The 22,530-nt window shown below is 40.9% G+C and overlaps 1 protein-coding gene across 12 annotated transcripts in view; it reads right to left on the reverse strand.

Moving 5' to 3' along the window:
* ADGRL3 (adhesion G protein-coupled receptor L3) overlaps positions 1-22,530 on the reverse strand; it is a 904,177-nt gene that overhangs the window by 557,160 nt on the left and 324,487 nt on the right. For all 12 annotated transcript variants that reach the window (XM_059722208.1, XM_059722204.1, XM_059722203.1 and 9 more), the window contains one exon: positions 12,479-12,735. In XM_059722208.1, the coding sequence (XP_059578191.1) occupies positions 12,479-12,533 (55 nt within the window). In that variant the 5' untranslated portion in view covers positions 12,534-12,735. The remainder of the gene's footprint in view (positions 1-12,478; positions 12,736-22,530) is intronic.

Here is a 22,530-nt window from a genome sequence, read left to right on the forward strand (position 1 = left end):
TGGCCAAGTCTCTCCGATTTCCCCATGCCTCTCTTTCCCATCTGTATACTGGCATAGTGGCCACTTCTGTACCTCACAGCACTGTTGTGAGGATAAGTACATGCACAGGTTATGCCCTTTTCCTCTGCAGTGGTCCATGGAAAAGGGCATAACCTGCATTCAATGTACATCTTCTGCATGGTGCCGGCCAGTGATTTTATCTGACTCTGAATGGGACAAAGAAATTGGCAGGAGTCCTCCATTTCATTATTTTGATAGATGTCAATGGAAAATCCTGTCAAGAGAAGTGGATTGGTAATAAGACCGTGGTCAACTGAATTCCACAATATTTTGGGCTGAAGTTTTCAAAAGAGACAAAGGGAATTACACGTCCAAAAGTAAAACAGGTTCCTAACTTCCTTTATCTGCTCTGAATATCTCAACCCTAATACAAAGAAGTGCCAGGAGTACATAATGGTGATCATGCCTCATAAGTAGGGATCTCTGTAAATCGCTCTGGAAATGCCCCCCACAGCAGCTCCTCTAACATTTGGTGGAAGGGTCCCACCAGCCAAGCTGTTTGTCACTGATCCCTGGAGGAACTGAAAATCAGGTGGGAGGGGAGGGGCGGGGGGGACAAGTGGCAAAATGTAAAATGTTAAAGAAGCCATTGTGGGGGACACTTCCAGCACAATTTACAGAGATCCCCATTCATATGGCATCAGCAGAAAAAAATGAAGGACTAAAATCATTCTTAAATATTCACTTGCAATGTGATGTTTATCAGCCCACAAAGGCAGTACCCACGCCTGCTTAGGCATGCCTATGTACAGAGATAAGCAACAAAAGTTTATTTTTTTTATGGTTGTCTGATATAATATATGATTTCCAAACACTTCTGTCAGCATGGCTTACACAGGCTAAGGTCTCTGCCGACGATACAAATTCATTATGTACTTGGCTTCTGACCAACAGGCCAATTTATATGTTTCAATCAAATTAAGTAAAACAACCAAATATTATTAGATTTTTTAGTCCCCAGAATTCCCTCTGAGTGATATCTAATACTAAGATTTTTAATTAAACATGTCTACAAGATTACCAGCTCCAATGACAGGCCAGATCTGAATTCATTCAACAAAGCAGAAGCATTAATAAAAATCCTTACATTATTCAAATTTGAGACAGATTGCCTATGCGTAAGTTTAGATTTTTATTGCTTGGGCAAGTATGTTGGCAAAACTTTGGTTTAGTAATAAACAGGATTTGACCATAAATGTATGTTGTTATTTTAATGTCTGACTTCTGTCTTGCAAGGCTTCAGCCAGGGAAACCAGGGGATTTCTTTTCACATGAGATTTTGTCAGGCATTAATGCCTGAATGCTCCTTCCCAACAGCAGAGCAGACATGTTAAGAGGAATAGAAATGAGGCATTATGTGATGAGCATAGTATACATCCTGTATGATTATTATTAGCCACCTACTTTTTCTAACCACATGCTGGTTTTATCCACCTGCAGAGAGAGTCATGCAGCGAGGTTCATAGGTGCCTGTAACTTAGAAGGCAGCTGCACTCTTGGGGGCCATTCCAACTGTCCTGAGCTAATGCAGGCAAACTAAAGGCCTTGCTTATAAACCAACCAGGCAGAAAAGTGCTGCCTAATATGTTTGTGTCAGTTTGCCCATGATCCACCTCCTTATCGCTAAGGCCAGGATTCAGTGTGGTTCCTTAGATGCCTACACATAGGTGTTGTAACACCTATGTCTTGGGTTTCTTGCTCTGGAAGCCTATTCAGTGCAATTGGGTGAAGTGTCTTGGATCCCAATAAAGTCAATGAGGGAAGGAGGGTGGGGGAGGCAGTGGCCGAGTTATTTCTGCTTTTGTAACCAATTAACATTTAAAGTAAAATTCATAAACAGCCCTAGCAGGAGGAAATGGAACCCATGGCCCAGGACTTGTATCTTTGAGAGAGTTCTATAACCAATGGGCTTCTTCCTGCTTCCTCCTAGCACTAAATGTTACATTAGAGAGTCATTGATGAGAATGCAGAAGCATACTAGGCAACAGGACCTGGAATCCAGTACAGCTCACTCCAAGGCAAGAGTCACAACTTCAAGGCTACTGAGGTATCATGTCAGTAGTGAGCAAGAGCTGGACAGTATCACCACCACTATCATCTTTAAGCTGAATTCAATGCTGTTGCTACAAGACTGGCCTGGCTTTTGTGTGCCTGTCACTAGATTTCTCCCTGGGGGTTTGGGTGGGGAGCAGCAAGGTGCCTCCCACCCACCAATTGCAGTGGAGCTTTAGCAGGAATTTGGGACCGGTGTATACCTAGGTACCTCACCTGAATTTTCTCTGAGCATATGCAGAAGCCCTAGTGCACCAGTCTAGGGAACCCTGAAATACAGTATGGAGATGGCTAATGAATCCAGATCCCTAATTGAGTTTTGTGGTTGGCGGCATGGAACCATTTTGAATCACACTTTGGAGCTCAGGCAGCTAATCTCTACCTATGTCTTATTTAGGTGCCCATTTTGAATCCTGGTTTAAATTATATCCCATGCAGTCTCCAGTTTTACAATATTAAAAACAGCATGTACTTTCACCCACAGTAATGTGCAACAGAAATTGCAGAGAAGAGTAATCCAGATCTAATTCAAGCAGGGCCTATGACTGCTAATTATTCCTACAAACAGTGTGAAGGTGAGCAGTGACCTGGGATGCAGGATGCTTTTTAGAGCTGACAACCAACTGTCCTCACCCACACAACCTGCACCAAGTTTCTTTTTTCTCCTATATGATGCACTGAACTCCAAACCTCCAAAGGATTTCTGAGAAAGTGCAAGCCATCTACCTTAGGTGCATAGAGGCTGGGCATGATGTGGATGCAGGGGTTTCAAGCAGTGAGTGCCACTTTGGACTCTCAAAAGACTGTTGGGAAAGGAGCAGTAATGTTCTCCAAACCCAGAGGAACAGCAACCCTAAAATCTCTGTCTCTCTAGGAAAGATTCCTCTGTGGAAGATAGCCATAAGGCTGCCCTCCAAGGGTTCTTCTAATGCAAGCTCCATTGCACAGACCATGTCAAGGACATGATGTAGCTCATGATGTGTTCAAATTCCAGGCAGCAGCCCACAGGAAAGCCTAGAGAGGTTACCATCACTCTCACAGACCCAGAGGGCCCATACTATCACAGGTGTCCCTCCAGCCACCATCCCTGGGTTGTGAATTCCACCCTGCACCCCTTAGGGGCACACGCAAGAGTCAGCTGGCTCAACAACACAATTTTCTAGGTTCAAACATTTTCAAATTGCAGTGATTTAAGGATGAAATCTACAAAATGGTCAAATGCCAGAAAGCATTAAGAATGCTTCTGAAGGCAGGAAATGCTATAATCAACTTTTCCGAAAATCTCTGCCCTGAATGAAAGGCATGCATCCAATACCATGCTGTATCTGAACACCCACCAAACATAGCTACCCAGGCCATACGGCAGACAGACTAAGAGATAAGCATCTCTTTGGCTCAGAACGTGTATCCCAACTCCCAGCTTGGAGTGAATTCAGTAAACAGAAGCAATGGCTCTTTTGGGCACCCCTATGCAAATTCTGGGCACAACCCAATAGTCAACTAGGTCATGGGGATCCAGGGGAATTTCAGAGTGAGAAAAGGTTTCTGAACCCTCCAATGTTCTTATTATCTGTTTTCTTCCAAGATGAGTTGTCCACTGAACAGTACAGAATGTCCTTTGCAATGTAGCACAACTACACCATGACATGAGTTAATCGGTTTGAGATAACATGTCTATTGAAACAAACAAACAACTTATGAGCAGGAAATGTGCTAAGATGCAACTACAATCAACTTGTTGTGGGAAACATTTAACATATCTGCAGAGGTGATAAAAGGGATATTAAAGATTCCTGATGAGGTTGGCTGCATTGCAATAAATTGTTTCTGCTTGTTATTCAGTTGGGGTTAAATGTTTATAGGACACATAGGGAAGCTGGTGAGCCTAGACCTCAAGGGAAGAGGCTGGTAGGGACTGAGACAGCAGCACAAGAATAAATAAGAGTATATGATTTTTCTGGACCTCTGTCCTATCACCCAGTGATCTCTTCCTTCCTTAGTATACTTCAGTGGACACCTGCTTTACATATCTGAGGGAGGCAGGGCCTGAGGATTCTGGGAGACAACCATTCTTTGCAATGTCCTGCCCTCAAAGTCCAATGGTTCAAGCTTCATTTAAGCCAGTGTTTCTCAACCTGTGGGTCATGACCCAAAAGTGGGCCACAAGAATATATGAAAGGGCCATGCACAAACTTAAAAAATGGATTCTCCTTTAAAGGAGAACAATGTGGGAAACTGTGACTTTTCCCTTGCAGGCTGGCAGAGTTCCAGCCTGTGAGGGGCTGCTGGGGGCCCTCCATGCCCCACTCCCCTACCCCTGCCCCACACACTCAGGGGCTGGGGTTGGGGGCAGCAGGTTAGAAGTGAGGGACACTGGGTCAAGACTGGCCATCTATGTTTACAAGTGGTTCCTGGCACAAAAAAGTAGAGAAACGCTGAAATCAAGCTACTGTGACAAAAAGCAGCAGTAAATTCACATTTTTGAAATGAAAAACTATTTTCCATACAATGTCTAGAAAGTAGATGTCTACTTCACAAAACCCATTTATTGGCTAAGGATACTTCTCTTCATGGAAATGTATCTTATACTTCTCAATTCTGTATTTTATATCATTATTTTTAGATAAAATGAAAACAAAACATTGCATAATCACAGTGAAATGTGACAGGAAGTAAATTATAGTGCAATAATTCACATTTGGTTGCTCAAAGGCCATTTGGCCTTCATTCTTGTGCTGAAATGGGTTGGACATGAATTACTGCATTGTAACTCGTATGCTGTTATGTCTTATGTCTTAATTAATGCTATGAAACTCAGAACCCTCACACAGTTGATTGCCAGGTCTCAGAAACCACCTCTGCCATGAATAACCAGAAGCAAGATGTGCATCCATCATGGCTAAGTACAGACAGTCAAAAAGCCTGAGGCTGAATTGATTCAATCTTTGCAGGTTAGTCTAAGCAGTGTAGATTGAACTGATAAGCAAGCAGACAGGCATTTAATTTTAATGCTAGAAATGCAGCCACATGCCTATAGTGGCTCATGCCAGAAGCCAAGGGACACTAGAGCATGCCTCCCTGCTTGGCTGGAGCAGACAGCTTGGCTCAAGGCTAGCCCACCCACCCTTGGGGGTGAGGGGGTTGTGGGGCAGGTGCAAAACATCCTGGGATGTTGGGGGACTGTAAGTTAACTTGAATCTGGAGGGGATCTGGGACAGAAGTTCAGTAAATTGATTAAGTCTGAAACTACATCTGTGTTTGTTTATTTTTAAACAGTTTCGGCCATTTTAAAAGCGGTTTATGTGCACCGAACTTCTGTTCCATTATACATTTGAACCCGTTTCCAATCACTTATATCGGTTTATGTGTAATTTCTGTCCATAGCCCATGTGTTGAAGCAAGCCGGTTAACCTGGCAATCATCCCTTTCCTTCCGCAACAGAGAGACAGCAGACTTTCAAAACATAAGTTGCACAAGGCTGTGTTCCAGCATAAAAAACCCACATTCCAAATTTTTTTAATATACATTTTTTAAAAAGGAGTTGGCAGTTGCTTGATATTTATTTGCATGCTGATACCAAGGAAGCTCTTTCAATTCATGGGTTACTCTACTGTCTTCCTGACATCTCTGGTGTGGGCATTTCATGAGGAAGATGGGCGTGCACATAACCAACATTGTGGAGTGCATGCGAAAGTGCTAATAAGCTTTTCTTGCTCTTAGCCTCCGCAATGTGTGTGGATGGGGTTCCACTTCAAACTGCAGAACACTGAAGAAAGCCAATAAAAGAAAATAGAAATCCCCTTGTTTCTTCCCTGGGAAATTCAGCCCTGTATAGAGTGGGCCTGCAGACTTCCCTTTAATGGCTTAAGTGAGAATCAAGTGGTACAGAGGACCTTTGCAGGATTGAATTTCACCCTCTATCAGCTTATAGATCAGACAGTCATCAGATGGAGAATTTAATACTCCTGAATTTAGTACTGGGCTTGTAATGAAAACACTGTGGTACATACATCAGTGGCCTCCCCTTTTACCAGGAAAAGCTTTCCCTTCATCACCTCTTTTACTGTAAAAATGGTGGCACAGCTGCAGGTACTACAAACTGCCTAGCCTAGCAAATATTATAAATATTTCAAGGATGATTAATCTTTTAAAACAATGAAGTTAGGCAGAAGCCTGGAAGTTAACTTGGCTATTTCAAAACTAATAAAACATGTCTCTTGTATTTCATTTTGACTCTATAAAGAGTATTGTAGTAAAAGGCAATTACCCACCATTCACTAGCTAACATAACACTTGTACAAGTATAAAAGAAACACAGTATGTATTTTAAATAGTGACAGTACTTCCACTGTATTAAAAAAGTAGTCAGGCAAATGTTCAGCTCATATTAAACAGCACTCTATCACTAAGGACCAGCCTGCTAGCATCATATATTCCCCCAAGGAAGATAATGCAGCTTGCTTTAACAGAATCATTGTCACCAGGCAACTAACAGTTCTGTTCAGTAATAAATATTTCCAGGGTTCCCACAGAAACACCACAGAAACTGGCCCTGCATCCTGACCTGCTAATGCATTGAGAAATCAGTTTGGGCTGGGTGTGCTGTCCTCTTGCAAAGAAAGAGCTCACTTCACCATAGCAGTCCATCAAAAGATGGTGGTTAAACCGTATAATACCTCAGGAATTGCTAAGGCAGAATAGCAGATGAGGCTCTCTCCCTCTGATGACTGCAAGAAAGGACCTGAGAGGACTGCAGATTTTTCTACTTTGAAAAAAACACCAAGCTAGTTCAGCCCTAGCTTGGACTAATTCTCTTAACAAGAGAGACAAGGCAGCACATGTCCCAAGTATACAAAGGTCACTTTAAATCTGTGTTGCAAGATCTGACTGTCACATAAATAAATCCTCTTGGGCATCTTGCTTTCCAGAAATCCAAAAAACGCAACAATGGCAACAGCAATAAAAGTACCTGATAAAAATTTACATTTATAAGCATCTCAGGGCAGAAGAGGCTTGTAGTATTCCAGAACTGTTAACATGTTAAAACAAGATGGCCATTAATTGGTGGGAGTCCAATATAAATCTTAGACCATGCAGACCAGTGTGGTATCTTGTCCTTGCTCTCCTGGATGGAAGCATGCAAATTTGAACCTTATTTTTATGCTGAAGCCCAGAAAAAAAAATGCAGTCTTTTAGTTGTAAGAGTGATAAGCACAGTTGTCAGAGAAGTGTTGTTTCTCTATCTCGGGGTTTTTACCTGTATGTTTAGTTTCTGTCTGAGGGCCTTCTACATTAGACTGGCAATGCTGGTATTCATGGTGTCTCTGTTCTCCCACTGTCCTAGAGAGAATTGTTTAGGGTTGGGTTGGAAGAAAAAAAACAGGCAAAATTGTTCCTGTGAATGTCACTGTGGGCCAGGTTCTATTCCACCTAATAGACATCTAAGTGGACTTAGGTGCCTAGGTGAGATCTTGCTTGAGACCCTGAAAAACTCTTAGCATAATAGGTGGGTAGATCTACTCCCTGCTTTTCGGTGTTTTAGTCTTCAAGTACGTTACAAAAATAGATGCATTCACAGTTTTTTCAAGGACTCGAGCAGTGCAGAATAAAATCGTGCTTAGGATTGTTTAGTGCTTCACCCCACCAACCCCTCCACAACACTGGCTTCCTTTTAAAGGGGGGCCAGCCTGGAAATAGAGAGTGCAGAGCCCCTAAGAAGAACTGGACAAGCCCCTTCTTGATTCACCCCCCCAGCACCCAGAGTCATTGCTTAGAGCTGCAATTTGGCCCCAAATGTGCATTTAGCATAGATCCCTGGGGGGGAAAGTGGTATTTCACAGCCTTCTAAGTATAGTATAGCTTTTCTTAGCAATGCTGCTTTCCATTTCAGCTAATTCTATAACTTTGTTTAGTTTCACCCAATGAAGCAGTGAACCCATGGATTTTGGGTGTCACTGAAACTTAAGCTAATTTGGGAAAGTTTTGCCCTAGATAACTGAATGGGTTACAGTGGGCACATCTACATCTGAAATAACTTAACCGAATAAACTTTGGTGCACTTAGCACCAGAGTTTATTGCTCCTGCGTGCAGTGTCTTCATGTGCGCCTGGGACTACAGCACGTTGAGCACAGCCTTAGCTGGAAGGGGACCACAGAGGTCAGCCTGCCAGCCTGGGGCTGCTCTAACCTGGTTCAACATCCTGTGGAGGGGGCTGGCTGGGGCACAAGGATGCAGGCAGTCCCATCACTGTAGTATCCTCATGTCCCAGTCAGCCTGGTCCCCATCTACACATGCGTTGTGGCAGTGTTATTTAGTCCACTGTAGAATGGTACTTGTGTCTAGCAGTACTATCTTATGGTGGAGTAAATTAGTTTACTCTGGCCTAATAATGTTGCACATGTAGATGGTGACTCTTTACTGTGGAGCTAATTAGTCAACTCCACAGTGGGCACATCTACGTGTGTGCTTTAATGCACAGTAGCCTATTTTACTGTGCATTAAAGCATCACATAAAAAAAGGATGATTATACTAAAATCATTAAAATCCATGAGCATTCATTAGTGCACATTAAGGTAAACTAATGCACATTTGTTTAGTACCTCACATTGGAGGTACTAAATTTAATATGCATTAGGAAAGGTGCCTTAATACATGTGTAGATGTGCCTACCAAGTGCCTTGTGCAGATAAACTCAGCCTTGCACAGTCTTACATACAGCCTCCTATGGTCTTAAGCAGGCCATAAACCTATGCCCACAGGCAAGTTTCTCCTTTATGCAAGGGTTGGAAGAGAGCTAGAGAAAACTAGAAATCTCTGTGTGGGTGTTCAGGATGTAGCAGTCATAATATCGCTACCAGGAAAGTGCAGAGATTCAAGTTTTTACCCCTTTATTATTTATTTCTGACAAAGAGCAGCACAAAGGCATTCCACTCAGGCAGTGTTTCTAGGGGATTATTTCATCTTGTGAATCATTCCAGTCACGCACCCTTCGACCCCACACCTGACATCACAACACAAGACATGCAGTATGCTCTCACAAATAAAATGCCTGACAAGTCTTATTAAGCAACAAAGTTGCTTTTAACCTTATACATTAAACAGAAATAGGGGGGAAAAAATAACCCCATAAGTAAATTTATGGGATCACTGGCCATGCCCAGATTTAAAAAAGCAGTGATCTTTCCATCACCTGGACCCCAACATACAAGAGCAGATTGTATTTCAGAACTCAGAGGTGGAACAAGGGGTGAACAGAGCCAGCCTGAAAACAAGCAGCAGAAACAAGTAGCTAATGTGCGTGCCTGCAATTACCTGGATAAATAAGTGCCACCAGTTCATAACAATGATATCAGAAATATTAGATTTTGCAACTTCACAATCTGTTCATTTGTGCTTTTAAGTTAGCTACTAGTATTCCGGCATTTTCATTCAGCAAAACCATCACGCAAGCTTTCTTTGTCTTCATTGTCATTCTGCATAGCAGCAAAATTGCAAGAGGCACATTTAAATTGTTGATTTCTTTAACTATTAATATTGTTTCATTATAAATTCTTGCAAAATATTTGCCTTTTAACTTTCTCTGAGAAAAAACAGAAGGCTCCTTCCATACTAGCTTATTTTTTCCAACCCCAATTTGTTGGACTGTTTAATTATTAATTATAATTTGAAATCAGTGGCAGGGTAGGGTAAGGGTGGCTTAAAACTCATAAAAAGAGCCCTACAACATTACAGGGCATTTTTACACATGCTTGTACTATGGTGCATCTATTTGTATAAATGGTGAAATGCACATCAGTGCTGAGAAAATGGAGGTGGCGTGGTTTTGAACTAAAACACATCAAAGGTGTTTTAGTTCAAAAGCGCATCGCTGCCATTTTCTCAGCGGTGACATGCATTGCGCCATTTATACAAATTATGTGACGCAGCACCACATCTGCTCCGATGCACCTAGTTTCTGGTGCATCAGAGCCGATAAATATGTGTATAAATTTCCACAATGTTAAAACTCATACTAATAGGCATGATGCACTGTGTGACTATGTATATTCAGCCAATGATATACACTTCTTATTTCTGTTCCTTCCCCACTTTTTTTATAAAGTTTGTGCTGCAAATTTCCTCCACACAGAGTGGATGCAAAGTAGAAAAACTTGTTAAGATTTAAAAAAATAAGAAGCTGAAGACCACGCATAGACACCTGAAATTACAGCCAGTCTTTCAAAACAGCTTAGCTCCTAATCAGGTGCTTAGGAGAAGAGGCCAGATTACAAAAAGTGCTGAGGAACCAGCGGAAACTGTTGAGACCAAGAGGATCTGCAAGGAGGTCAACATGTTAAAAGTCTGGTCTCTCTTTTTAACAATACCAACTTTCAAGTTCTGTCCATATAGCAGGATACATCTGATTTGACTTTATATCTGCTGAGTTGAATAATATATTCTACTTTTGGAATTAATATACAATATGGTGAACTCTGTGACCTCTAAAATGTGTCTCAAGAGCATTAGTGATAGTAAGCTAGTGAGATCCCATCCTCTGTCCAATCAAGGATCCTATCAGACTGGTGCAATTAGCCAATGGCACACAAAAGGATTATGTGGCTAGCCTCACATTCAGCTATCTTTGACTTCCCAGGCCAAAAAACCAGGTACCAGTACCACTGCTTGCTGTGTCAGCTGGGGGCAGCCTTTTGCACAAGTCTACAGCAGGCCTTGATCTTGTGTCTAGAGGCCACTCTAACTAAAGGAGGATGGTTTTAGCATTGTAAAAGTGACTGTATTGGGTCCCTTGTTCCAGAAAAAGGAGAAGGTGAACACATATGCAGATCTTCTTACAGATACCTATTTCCGAAAATTCTGAAAGAAAGTATTGAACCATTGATTTGCTGGTTAAGATTATTCATTATTGATATAGCTTTCCCTTTGCTTTTGAGTGCATGAGGTGAGAATACATTGAGGTTGACTTAAAATGGGCTTAAATGCAGTGCAAAGGTAAAACAAAAAAAAAAGCGAGATACCCTTTTTGAGAATGTAAGAACTCGAGACCATTGAGCACGTCTAAGGAGTTTGCATGCGACTGCCTTGCTCCATAATATACGAGTTGTATTTTTCATTTTCTAGGCTTGTTGAGTGATTGCAGAATGATTAGTTTCTCAGTCGAGGAAATGCATCCCAAGCCTGTACATCAGAAGATTTGATTTCATCTATGTGCTTTGTTTCCTAGCAGCATGTGCTCCATAGTACTCATATATTCCTCAGGTTGTGATGTCATCAGGGCTGTGTCCATCTGTCTGAGAGTGCTTAGCTGAAGGTGATGTGATAGGAAATGCTTGAGTTTTGTTTCCTGGCTGTTCTTATTAATTAAAGAACAGAGCATGAACCCCTTTGTTTGCACAAACTACACTTAGCTGTGGTTCCTGCAGACAATAAGAGGAAGCATTCTTTTGTTAAATGCATGTAGAATTGAGCAAACATAAGTGAAGATGTGGTGCTAATGCCAAGGTCACAGGCTCGATCCCACTATGGGACATAAGACCTTTCCTGGCTCAGGCAGGGGGTAGGACTAGATGACTTCTTGAGGTCCCTTCCAGACCTACTTCTCTATAATTTCTATGATCCACTGATCTTTAATGAGGTAAGAGGAAATTCACCCCCATGTAAAGGACCAGTCCAAGAGAGGATATTAATAGTACACTGACTATGTTTTGGTGCTGAAAACAGGGAAGCAGCTCAGCTCGAACACACACAGAACACTGTCTAACGTAGAGTTCTAGAGGGGCTGTCTGTGGATGAAGTGGATTGCTTCATAAAAAGACTTTTTCACCGAGGCCAAATTTTTTTTTTGTTATTTCAGGCCTACTTTGCTTTAACATAGGCTGGGATTTTCCAAAGAATAAAAAGAATTAGGTGCACAAATCTACTGGATTTCAGTGGGATTTGGGTTCCTTACTGCTGCAGACCCCCTTGAAAAATGCCATCAAAATCCAGCTTCTCTGAATCTAAACAAACATCTTAGACAGGATATACAATAATAGCAATAACAACAACAGAAACAAATAATAACACAGTAAAAGCCCTATTTTTCAGCATGAGTCAGGAATGGAGGGTGCTGGTAGTCTAAAAATGCCAGTTACCTGAGGCACAGGAGTTCTCTGGCCAGACGTGGAGCAGGGGGGAAGGAGAGGGGGATGGGAGGAGAGAGGGAGGGGGGGTCAGACCTTTCCCCCCACCCCCTATTCAGTGAAATCCCGGTTAATAGAAATGCTGGTTAATAAAATGCCAGATAACAGGGCTTTTACTGTACTTATAATAATAGTAACAATAATAATTGGCAAACCCACATCAAACTCTTTCTATACTTCACTTACCATGGGCTATTGGTGCTAAGAGTATTGTGAAGAACAGCAACTGTGATGACCACATGACTGTGGAGGGAGAAAGTAAAGATAACCTGGCAATGAGTGCTTCCCAGTAAAACAAAAATAAGTGTCCTCCTGTTCCCTCTTTCAGCAGTCCTTCAGCAGGTCTTCAATTCACATCCAAAGGAAAGGGGAAGGAAAAAAGCCAGCCAAAAATAAAAATAAAATAAAATAAAAAAGCACAGTAAATATCCAGAGTCTGAGACCTACAAAATGAGAGAAAAAAAGAAAGGTCAGTAACAAATTAAAAAGATGTTTTGTTCATATCAAGAAGTTACACCATGACTGCAAGGATAAGGACCAATCTGAGTTCTCATAATTAATGATTATTCACTGTTCAGTAAGGATAATATGGTATCCCTGTGCAGGAAGTTAGCACTTATGTTCCATTTCTTCTTTCAGAATAGGGCTAACCTGGGTTTAAATCAGTGCCTACACCTGGTGCGGACCTTCTGCAGAGAAGTGGCCTAAAAGCTTCTAATTCATTTATGCAGGCATCAAACTTGTCTAAGCTTGGAGTCACTGATTCCAAACCAAGTGAAATTCTGAACCAGCAATCAAATCACAAACGACCATATATCTTATTTTTAACCCCCTGCCATAATGCCACCTAATGCCTTGCTGATTCAACTTTAGCTCAGTCCCACAAGTACTCATGCTATACCCTTTTAAGACAGTGTAGCAAAATGAGAACATATGTGTGAGGACTTTCCTCAATAATATTTCCAGCTAGCTACCATATTATACTCATGTTAGAGGATGGGCGGATCAAGTAAGCCAAAAGTGGCAGGAAAAAAATTTAAAACACCTCTAGAAAGTTAAATCACATCACCAGCTTGTTGTCCTGAATATCAATGGCAAGTTCCACTTAAAACTGTTAACATGTAAGGAATTGTAGTCTTTTACAGATCTATAAGACTTTGTGGCTTTCACAAACCTCATTTAATTACAATTCCCTCCAAAGTCCCTAATCACAATAGGTTATGCTTTTCTGAGCAGTGCTCTCTGTTTTTGCCAATTTTTGTTCTTACCCAAGACCCAGTAGAAGCCAAAAACTATACAAAAAACTTGTTGCATGCCATTGAAATGTGGGCATATTTTTGAACCTTAGGCAAGACAATCTTTCCTTTGTTCAGCACTACTATCCTTGCTCATCAACTAAATCAAACCCTGCATTGTTTAGACCCAAGCTCTCTGTAAGAATGTATCATTTCTTCCAATAAAATGTGTTTGCTTCTAGTATACTTTAGTCCAAGCTGGTATTCTCCCCTAGCTCCCACCCTCTGTAATTCACTCAACTGTAGCATTTGTTTTCCAAAGCTTTTATTCAGCTCCATAGCTGAGATGACTAAAAGCTCAAGGTCAGTAGACGGTCAAGTGAGTTACATGTGGACATACTGCTCAAATTATGGACTCGCCTTCTTGATGGCTCCCATGGTGTTTTTCTGACCCGCCACTAGCCATAAGGGTCATTCGTGACACTTTACACTTATTTTTCAAACAGAACCAAGGTTCTTGAATATTTTAACATATAGGTCTTAACCAGAATTAAGCAGAACTTCCTCTACCTTAAATGCTGGAGGCTGCAAGTGAGAGAAATAGGGGGAAACCCCTATTCAAACTCTGTTCACTCTCCCTTTCAGTACTCACTCTCTGCCACTGTGTAACACACAATATTGAGCAAGATGGACCTATGGTCTGACCCAGTAAATGGTAGTTCTTATGTTTTTAGGAAGAATTAATACGCATTCTATTTATACTTCAGACAGTAATCAATACATCTCAAACTAACATTAACTGACCATTACTTATGTCTGTATTTTTAAGACCAGGTCACTGGTCTCAATCACAAGAGGCCTCAATCATGAGAGTTTTAAAAGTCTGAAGCTTCTGTGCTATAGGTATTTAAAATAAAATTGCACAAAATAAAATAACTACAAATGAATACAGGGGAGAGCTAGCAAGGCCTTGAACAAGAGACTCAGATAAATTTTATAAATTGTCATATTATGGAAAGAAAGTGTTATGGTGCAGTAAAAACATTTGGGACAAATTTTGGAAATGATATACAAATAAATGTATAATATAAATGTATTTGTGTATATATTATATACACAAACAAATTATACTCCACATTCCAAATAAGGAAGAAGTAGTAATGACATGTATTGGCTAAACCACATCATCACAGATCTTTGTTAGCATATATTTTCTCATTCCCTGATCCACAGATCTATATTGTTTCAGTACCAGAGGATGCAAATGTATATGCCATGGACAAAGAAAGACCACTGATTCAAATATTATTAATGGTATAAGGTACAAAATACATTTTCTATAAAATCATAAAGTTAGGATTTTAAGATATAGGGACAGATCCTATTTCATCTTTTGGGCACATAACTGCAATCCTACTCCACTCTGCTCATGTTCCCCCTCCCCAAATTTAACATAGAGTGGATGAGCCTCCTCCTCCTTGCTGTTTTTTTTTCACTTAATCCTAGGACAAGGGGGATAGTTTGCTGCAAAAGTGGAGGCATTAATGTGTTTGCCATGGAACCAAGCCAGGCAAAATAGGATCACACTTTGGCATCTAATACGTAAAACAGAATGTGGTTCCTAGCATCTTCTATCTGCCAGGACTAGAAATAAATGCTTCATCCCATTATTTTAAAAAAATGTAATGCCCAATTATCTAATGTCCTTAAGCTCTTGGACCAGATTCCAAGATAAGGGATTCAAATCAATTTACTGTTTACACCATTTCTGAATATGACTCAATATCACTCGCACTGATAATCCATGAGATACTGCACCTTCACCATACTTCCAGGACTGTTTCTAGTCTTCCTCTTGAAGAGATCAAAAGGGCAGTGGAGTTGTGGCATCATGCCTCTCCAAGCTTCCCTCTCAACTGAACAAAACAGGCACAATCTCTCCTGTAATGATGATAGACCCCTCTGTTACACTTGCCTAATTCCATAAGCAGAATACCCTTTAGACTCCAGTACAGCATGCATCAACCCAAATGCTCAATGAACACGCACTGTTGGATCTGATGCAGCATGCACTGGCTGATATAGACAAACCCATTCTTATAAGGATTAGGACATTATTTTGAGAAATTACTATAGTTCTTCAAAAGAAATGGGACCCACTGTCTTAACCCAATGGAAAGAAGAGTAGGAAACTACAAGGTCTGGGTTGATCTCACAGCTTTACTAATCTGTTTATGTGGCCAAGCACTTACTTTGTCACTCTGATAAAAAACATTTGTAAAGGAAAAATGAAATCATTATGGTCAACTCTTATAGGTGGTGGGGAAAAACACAGTCTCAAGAAAAGCATTAGAAAAAGCAAAAAAAACCCTACAAAATAAAATTAATTGCATATTCTGGATGCTCTGGACATAAAATGCAGCCAAACCAGAGGGACCACTGATGAGCTTTTAAATAATAAATACTGTATTTACTGGTTGCAAGAAGAGGACATTCCTTCAGTGTGAACAATTTAGAAGTTGCATTTGACCCGCAGGGGTCTCCACTTGAACCATCAAGTAAATGCAAGCTGTATTAATTTACAAGAAGGTTCTGCTGAACACTGACCTTTCTGACTGCAGTGCTGTCATCAAGAGCCACATATCCTGATTTGCTGTCAAACATCGAGCTAAGTGATTTACACACTAGTAGCTCCTAAAGCACAACTCATCAAAAATGGACTGATGGAAAAGGAGAAAGCCAAAGGATACTCTGGCATTGGAGACTAGAAATGTGCTGTGTGACACCTGTCAAGATGATCATTCTTAAAAAGACTTATGGATATACTGATGAATATAATGCCTAGCAAAGTCCATTCCTCAATACTGGATGTCAACCAACATCTGAAAGATCTCTTGTGTTACTTTAATGACAGTCTAAAGGAGGAGGGAAGGAAGGGGAAGAAATCTGAGAACTAGTCAATGCCTAGATGTGCTGAATTCAAAGTTGACCTAAGTAGCACAAGTAGAACTTGTTCAAAACGCACATAGTCTCTGAGCTCTCGGCTACCTGGAATCTCATGCAACCACTTACAGTTGAGCAACATGGAAGGAAAACATCACCATTTTGCCCTGGTAGCATTTCACCCCCGCCCCAAATTCTGCCCAGGCAGTGTTTCACCAACATTTCACTGGGAACTTGACCTGTTAGGTTCTCCACTTGCACTCCAGCAAGTCCTCTAGCTAGGCAGAATTACTTGTTTAATAGTTTCAATCAACTAAATTACCTCTTACAGTACAGATCTGTATTCTTTAATAAAAATAAATATATATATATATAGCCCTGGACTTCTTATCTCTTTCTTTTGTAAAACTTGCTTACTTAGGAGAAAATAAGTTCAATGCTTTAAGCAGATATTGATTAAAGTTGCTGTTTGCAAAAGAAAAATGCCTGCAAGTAATTAACCCTTTGATGCTGGTGATTGCAGAGAAACTGCAGTGCCATAAATGCAGTGCTCTGTTCTCAACATCTGTTTAACAGGATTCTGCTCCCCAAATATGTTTTCATGATTTCACTCTAGGAAGCAAAAAGGGAACAAGGAAAAGGGAAAATGTACTGCTTCAAAAACAGTAAACAATGACCTATAATTTTAAGGTAATATAATGTAAAGAGGATGTTCTCAAGCAAAAAAAAAAAAATAACAACTGGCTTAAAAAATTTAAATTGTTAAAAAAGAAAGAACTGTTAAATAATGGAATTCCTTGTCTCTGATCAGTTGCTACACTTTAATAAACTTCTTTCAACTTCAGCAACAAAGCAAGACTTTTTTTCTTCTTTTCCCCTTAGCTAGTTTCAAGTCATTTTAGTTTTCAGTTTCTCATTCAGCACTGTACATCGATGTAATGTTTAGGTTGCAAACACTGCAGGGACACATTTATTCATATAAAAGGTTTTCCAATGGCAGTGTTAAATAAGGAATCACAGACACATATTTTAGGTTTTCTGAAAACTTACCAGTAAATCTGCAGCTGAAACTGACCTAACACTGTAATGCTACATATTTTATTCCAAACCACAAACAAAAAGAAACTCACTGTCTTCATAGATTTCAGTGTTGATTGTTTTTCAATTGAAGAATTTCAGAGGCTGAAATGCCCCACCTGACCCAACCCAAAGGCTCCAGGGGCAGATCCAGGGGGGATGTACCAGGGCACTTGCATTCCCCCTTTGATTCCTGCTCCACCCAAAATTAAAAACCAACTGCTTGGCAGTGGCAGCAGCATTTCTAGTCAGGCAGTGCTGAGAGGATCCATTGGCTTCATGGCTCATTATCATCTCCCTGATCCCTTCTAGGCTCTTCATTCCACAGGTGCTAATGACCCTCTCCTTTTTAATGGCCCTGACTTTCCACCAAGCAAGCTGTCCTTTGTTCTTCAATTTTGTTGTTTGTTAGCTGCTCTTGGTAATGAAATTCCTATTTCACAGCCCTGCAGATTTTTCTTAACTCATTCCAATGAAGTTATATTTGTTTTTGTTAAAATCTTTAACTGAATAATAGAGCTCTAGGCCCCCAATATATTAATAAAGCTTCTAGTTTATTTTTAACTGGAGAAAAATGTGCTCATATGTGCTGCTCCATATGTGATGATGCACCCCACCATCTGCACCCCCTTGCAAAATGCTGGAACTACCTATGAAAGGCTCCCTTTCCTACTGGAGCTCCCACTTCTGTTCCCTCTGACCTTTCTGATGGGTCTACATGCACAACAACTGCCTGCTTCACCCTTTAATTGTGCGTGTACCCATAACAGGGTTTAGACCACTCCAAGCCCCAGCCTAAAACCTGTAAGAACAAGATTGCCAAGACACTACCTCTTCAGTTAGGGAATGGGTATGTGGCTGTGCCCAGATGCAGGGTTCTTGCCACCTGTGTCCACTCTAGTGCTCTGTTGGGGAGGTAGCTGACTAGGATGGGCAGCTGTGCCAGGTCACTTGGGTTCAAGACCACCGTATGCACCATTTTTAAATACAGGTTTCCTTGGCTTTATGCGGGTTCTGTACTTGTGAATTCATTATCCAGTGACCCTTTTAATACCAAAAATTTATTATATGCAAGGTAAATTCACTCTTATGTGATCAGTGTAGTGGAAGCCCACAGTAAGCTGCTTTGTCCCATCTGCCACAGCACAGACTATAGCTAGCGTGTGGTATGCTAGCTAATGCTGAGAGGTGTCTGTGTAAGGCAGAGGGGTGGGGGAATCCCTGCTTAGCAGAGTGGGGGGAGGGGGGAAAAGGAAGCCAGGCAGAGGCTTGCAGTCTGTGTAAGGCAGAGGGGAGGGAGGGGCCATCCCTGCTGTGGAGCAGAGTGCCCAACCCATCCCAGAGCATGGCAGGATGCTGGGGGAGTCTGGTTTAACTTAAACCAGCAAGGGGTCTGGGACAGACATTGCATAAAACAGTTTGACCCAAATCAGTTAGGTCTACATTCAACCAGGTTTATCTCAAACCAGTTTCAGCCATTTTCAAACTGGTTTATTTGCTCTGAACACTGGTTCTGTTACAGGTTAAAACCAGTTTCTGATCACTTAAACTGGTTTAGGTGTAATGTCTGTCCCCAGCCCCTGAGTTCAATTGCCTGGTCAATGCTCTAACTATGAAGTCATAAGTTCTGAATACTGTCACACTTTTAATTCAGAAAGGAAAATTTGGGTTCTGAGGAACAAGCATATGAAGGAAAATTATGGGAAGCACATTATGATTAAGTGGCTGCATCTTGAAGTCTAATTTAGAAAAAAATATCATTTGTTAAGAGCCTTCAGGCATGACTAGGAAAATGTTTTATAAACTATTAAAACATCTTGTTCTAACATAATTTCCTCACTTTTGTCGTGTTTCCCTTCTTGTGCTTCTTTTCTAGCCTATCTCCCTGATCCTGACCATTATTCTATTTTTTTCCTCTTCCTCCCAGATTACCAAGAAATTCCTTAATGCTGAGGAAAATGTCCCCAAAGGCTGAAGATCTAATAAGGGGACCAGGGGGAGGGGAGCTCACTACCCTTGACGATCCTTAGCTTGGTTTCTGCAGCAACATAAACAGAGATCACTTGGTAAAGAAGTAGGGACTGTCTGTGTCCTTCGGATACAGTTCCTGAAAGGTGCAGCAAGCAGCCACAATACCAGCTGCAGAGCACCAGGTAGACTGTTCATTGTGCACAGGTGCTTTGGAGGTGGGCAGAGGAGGTGGCAGGGAGGAACAAGGGGTGCCTGCACATATCCTGTTCCGCTCCTAAGAATAATGTAGGGTGGTCTCCTCTGTAGCTATGCATAGGCCTGTGCAGCATGAGCTATGGGTGACAAACAACACTATAACTTGGATAAATATATGCTATCCAAGGCATAAACAAATTGCAGGGAAAGTTTGGATGTCAAACTTGGCCATTTTCAGGGAACTTAAGTCAAAGCTGCAGAAATATGACTGAACAGCCAAAGGCCTGTATCACAGATACCCTGTATTACAATTGCATCCTAAAACATTCACTAAGGTAACCAAATGTATTAATAGTTATTTTTCTATAATAACTAGTTTTGCTAATATGTTGAAATGATTATAGGCACAAAGGCAGCCTTGAAGATGAAAAGAACAAAGCAGCCTTGTCAGGCCACAGGCCACAGTTAGTAAATAACTGACCACGGGCTAAAAGGCAAGCTATAAAAAAGATAAGAAAACTGCCCTTCTGGTATCTCAAAAACATAAATTTAATTTAATTAACAAGATCTTAATTAAAGTAAAGACTGCCAGATGATTAACAGACTGGGGTCAGATACCCCAAAATAAATAAAAAAACCTTAGCTAAGTTGATCCCTTTACTGCTTTCCCAGGGTCACTAAAATCTGGTTCCATCCAGTTCCAAAAATTCCAGTGAAACAAAGACATTTAAATAAAAGCAATCAGAGATCAATTATTAGCACGTCAAGTCAACCATCTATAAATATTGGGCCTGGAACAAGTAACAAATTGGACCTGTCTCAGAGCTCAGGAGAAAAAAGACAACAACTCGGCAAGAGTCCCCAAGAAAACAGAGATGCTTGGCCAGCAGACCTGTTCTTCCTGAATCCAAGGCTACGTAAGCATTGTCTTTATTAGTACCAATAAGTCTTTGCTATTGCATATCCTAATAAAGCTTTTGCGTTGTGACTGGAATGGTCTCATTGATCACTTAATCTATCCAGCTCCTAACCACAAGTCGAATCAAAAGGTAACACCTCTCCACAGCTGCCCTAATGTACCAGGCTGCAGAGAGTAAAGAGGCCACTGCAGAGATGCTGTGTCCATTTTAGAGCAATCTGTCCCCAGTAATGGTCTGGATCACATAAACAACTTCCATCATCAACCTTTCCATGCATTAGGCCTGTCATGGGAGGCAGGACTCTTCTACATACATTACCTTCATATACTAAGCACACATGGTCAAGGGCCAGGTGCAGTGCAGTTTGTAGCTCTTTGTCAGCATAGCGGTTAAACTGCAAATCCAAAAAACCCTTAATATCCAAGGCAGCCAGGCAATGGTGGAGCCTTGTAGTGTGGGCTTAGACATTCTAGTCCATCTGATCACTGGTTGCAGGTGTTCTGGAGGGCAGCTGCAACCAGGCCTGGCTTTCTGACAAACACATGAGCTGCAGTACTTGGGACAAAGTGGTATGAGTCATGGATAGCAGAGGTTCATCTTCAACCCTGGATTCCCTTATCTTTGTAACTTTGGTTCAGACTTTAAATAACTGCTTTCATAGATTTCATAGACATTCGGGCTGGAAAGGACGCCGGAGGATCATCAAGTCCAGCCCCATGTCCCATGGGCAGGAAGTCAACAGGGATCATAGGATCCCAGCAAGATAAGCATCCAAATGTGTCTTGAAGGCGTTCAAAGTGGGTGCTTGAACCACCTTCGATGGCAGTCTATTCCAAATCTTGGGGGCTCAGACAGTAAAGAAGTTCTTCCTTATGTCCAGCCTGAATTGGCCACAGCGGAGTTTGTGACCATTTGACTTTGTCATCCCTTGGAGTGCTCTGGTGAACAGACATTCCCCCAGATCCTGGTGAGCACCCCTGATAAACTTATAGGTGGCCACCAGATCACCCCTGAGTCTGCACTTTTCTAGGCTGAAGAGTCCCATGGCTCTCAGCTGTTATTTTCCTTTACTATTATTTTTCATTCAGTAGTTACAGAACTTTACTGACTAGCTGCACGGAAAACAGCCATGAGATTGTGATAGTTTGCATACATGTAAGATACATGTCACATCACTGCATTTTCAGTTCACTCTTGCTCCCTATCCTTCTCAAATGGATAGAAAATAACTCGGATATCATTTGCTTTTCATTAAGAGAATGCAGTTCTCTCTTTCTATGTTGCTTTACATTATAATTAAAAAATAGCTCAACTGCTTTTTCTTTTTTTTTTGCCAATACCCAGAAGAGTGCAAGACAAGAGAATCACAAATAAATAAAAATGCCATTTTGTACATATATACATACACAAATGCATGTCTCTCCATGTGAATTATAATTCACACACAAATTTCACTGGCACAGAAGAGAAGCAACATAATTCAGGTGAGTAACAATTTTTTAGAAGAAACTCCTCTAGGAAAAAGTTAAGTTTAATTGTCTTTCAGCTCTGTTATGTAATAAATGTCTATTAATGTTTAGCAGCAAATTGGGTTTTAATGATCAATGCTATTTTTGGCTAGAGGGTGACATGTAGTTTAAGTATAAAACAGATTTATGTTTTACACCAGGTTGATTTTCTTGGATGACTCTCCTTGACTTAACCTCTTCACACCCCACAAGACATTTAATATAATTTTATTTCTAATAGACTGCAAAGCAATAGGACCATATTTGCCACCACTGATGTTTTCAATGAGAAATAAAATCAGTGAGGTTTAAGCTGAAGATAAGTACAAGTGATTACTTAAGTGTAAGTGGCTTGGAAAATATTAGGGGAGTTATATTACTCAACCAAA

The sequence above is a fragment of the Alligator mississippiensis genome, chromosome 2 (assembly GCF_030867095.1).
Source record: "Alligator mississippiensis isolate rAllMis1 chromosome 2, rAllMis1, whole genome shotgun sequence".
In the NCBI taxonomy this organism is placed as follows: Eukaryota; Metazoa; Chordata; order Crocodylia; family Alligatoridae; genus Alligator; species Alligator mississippiensis.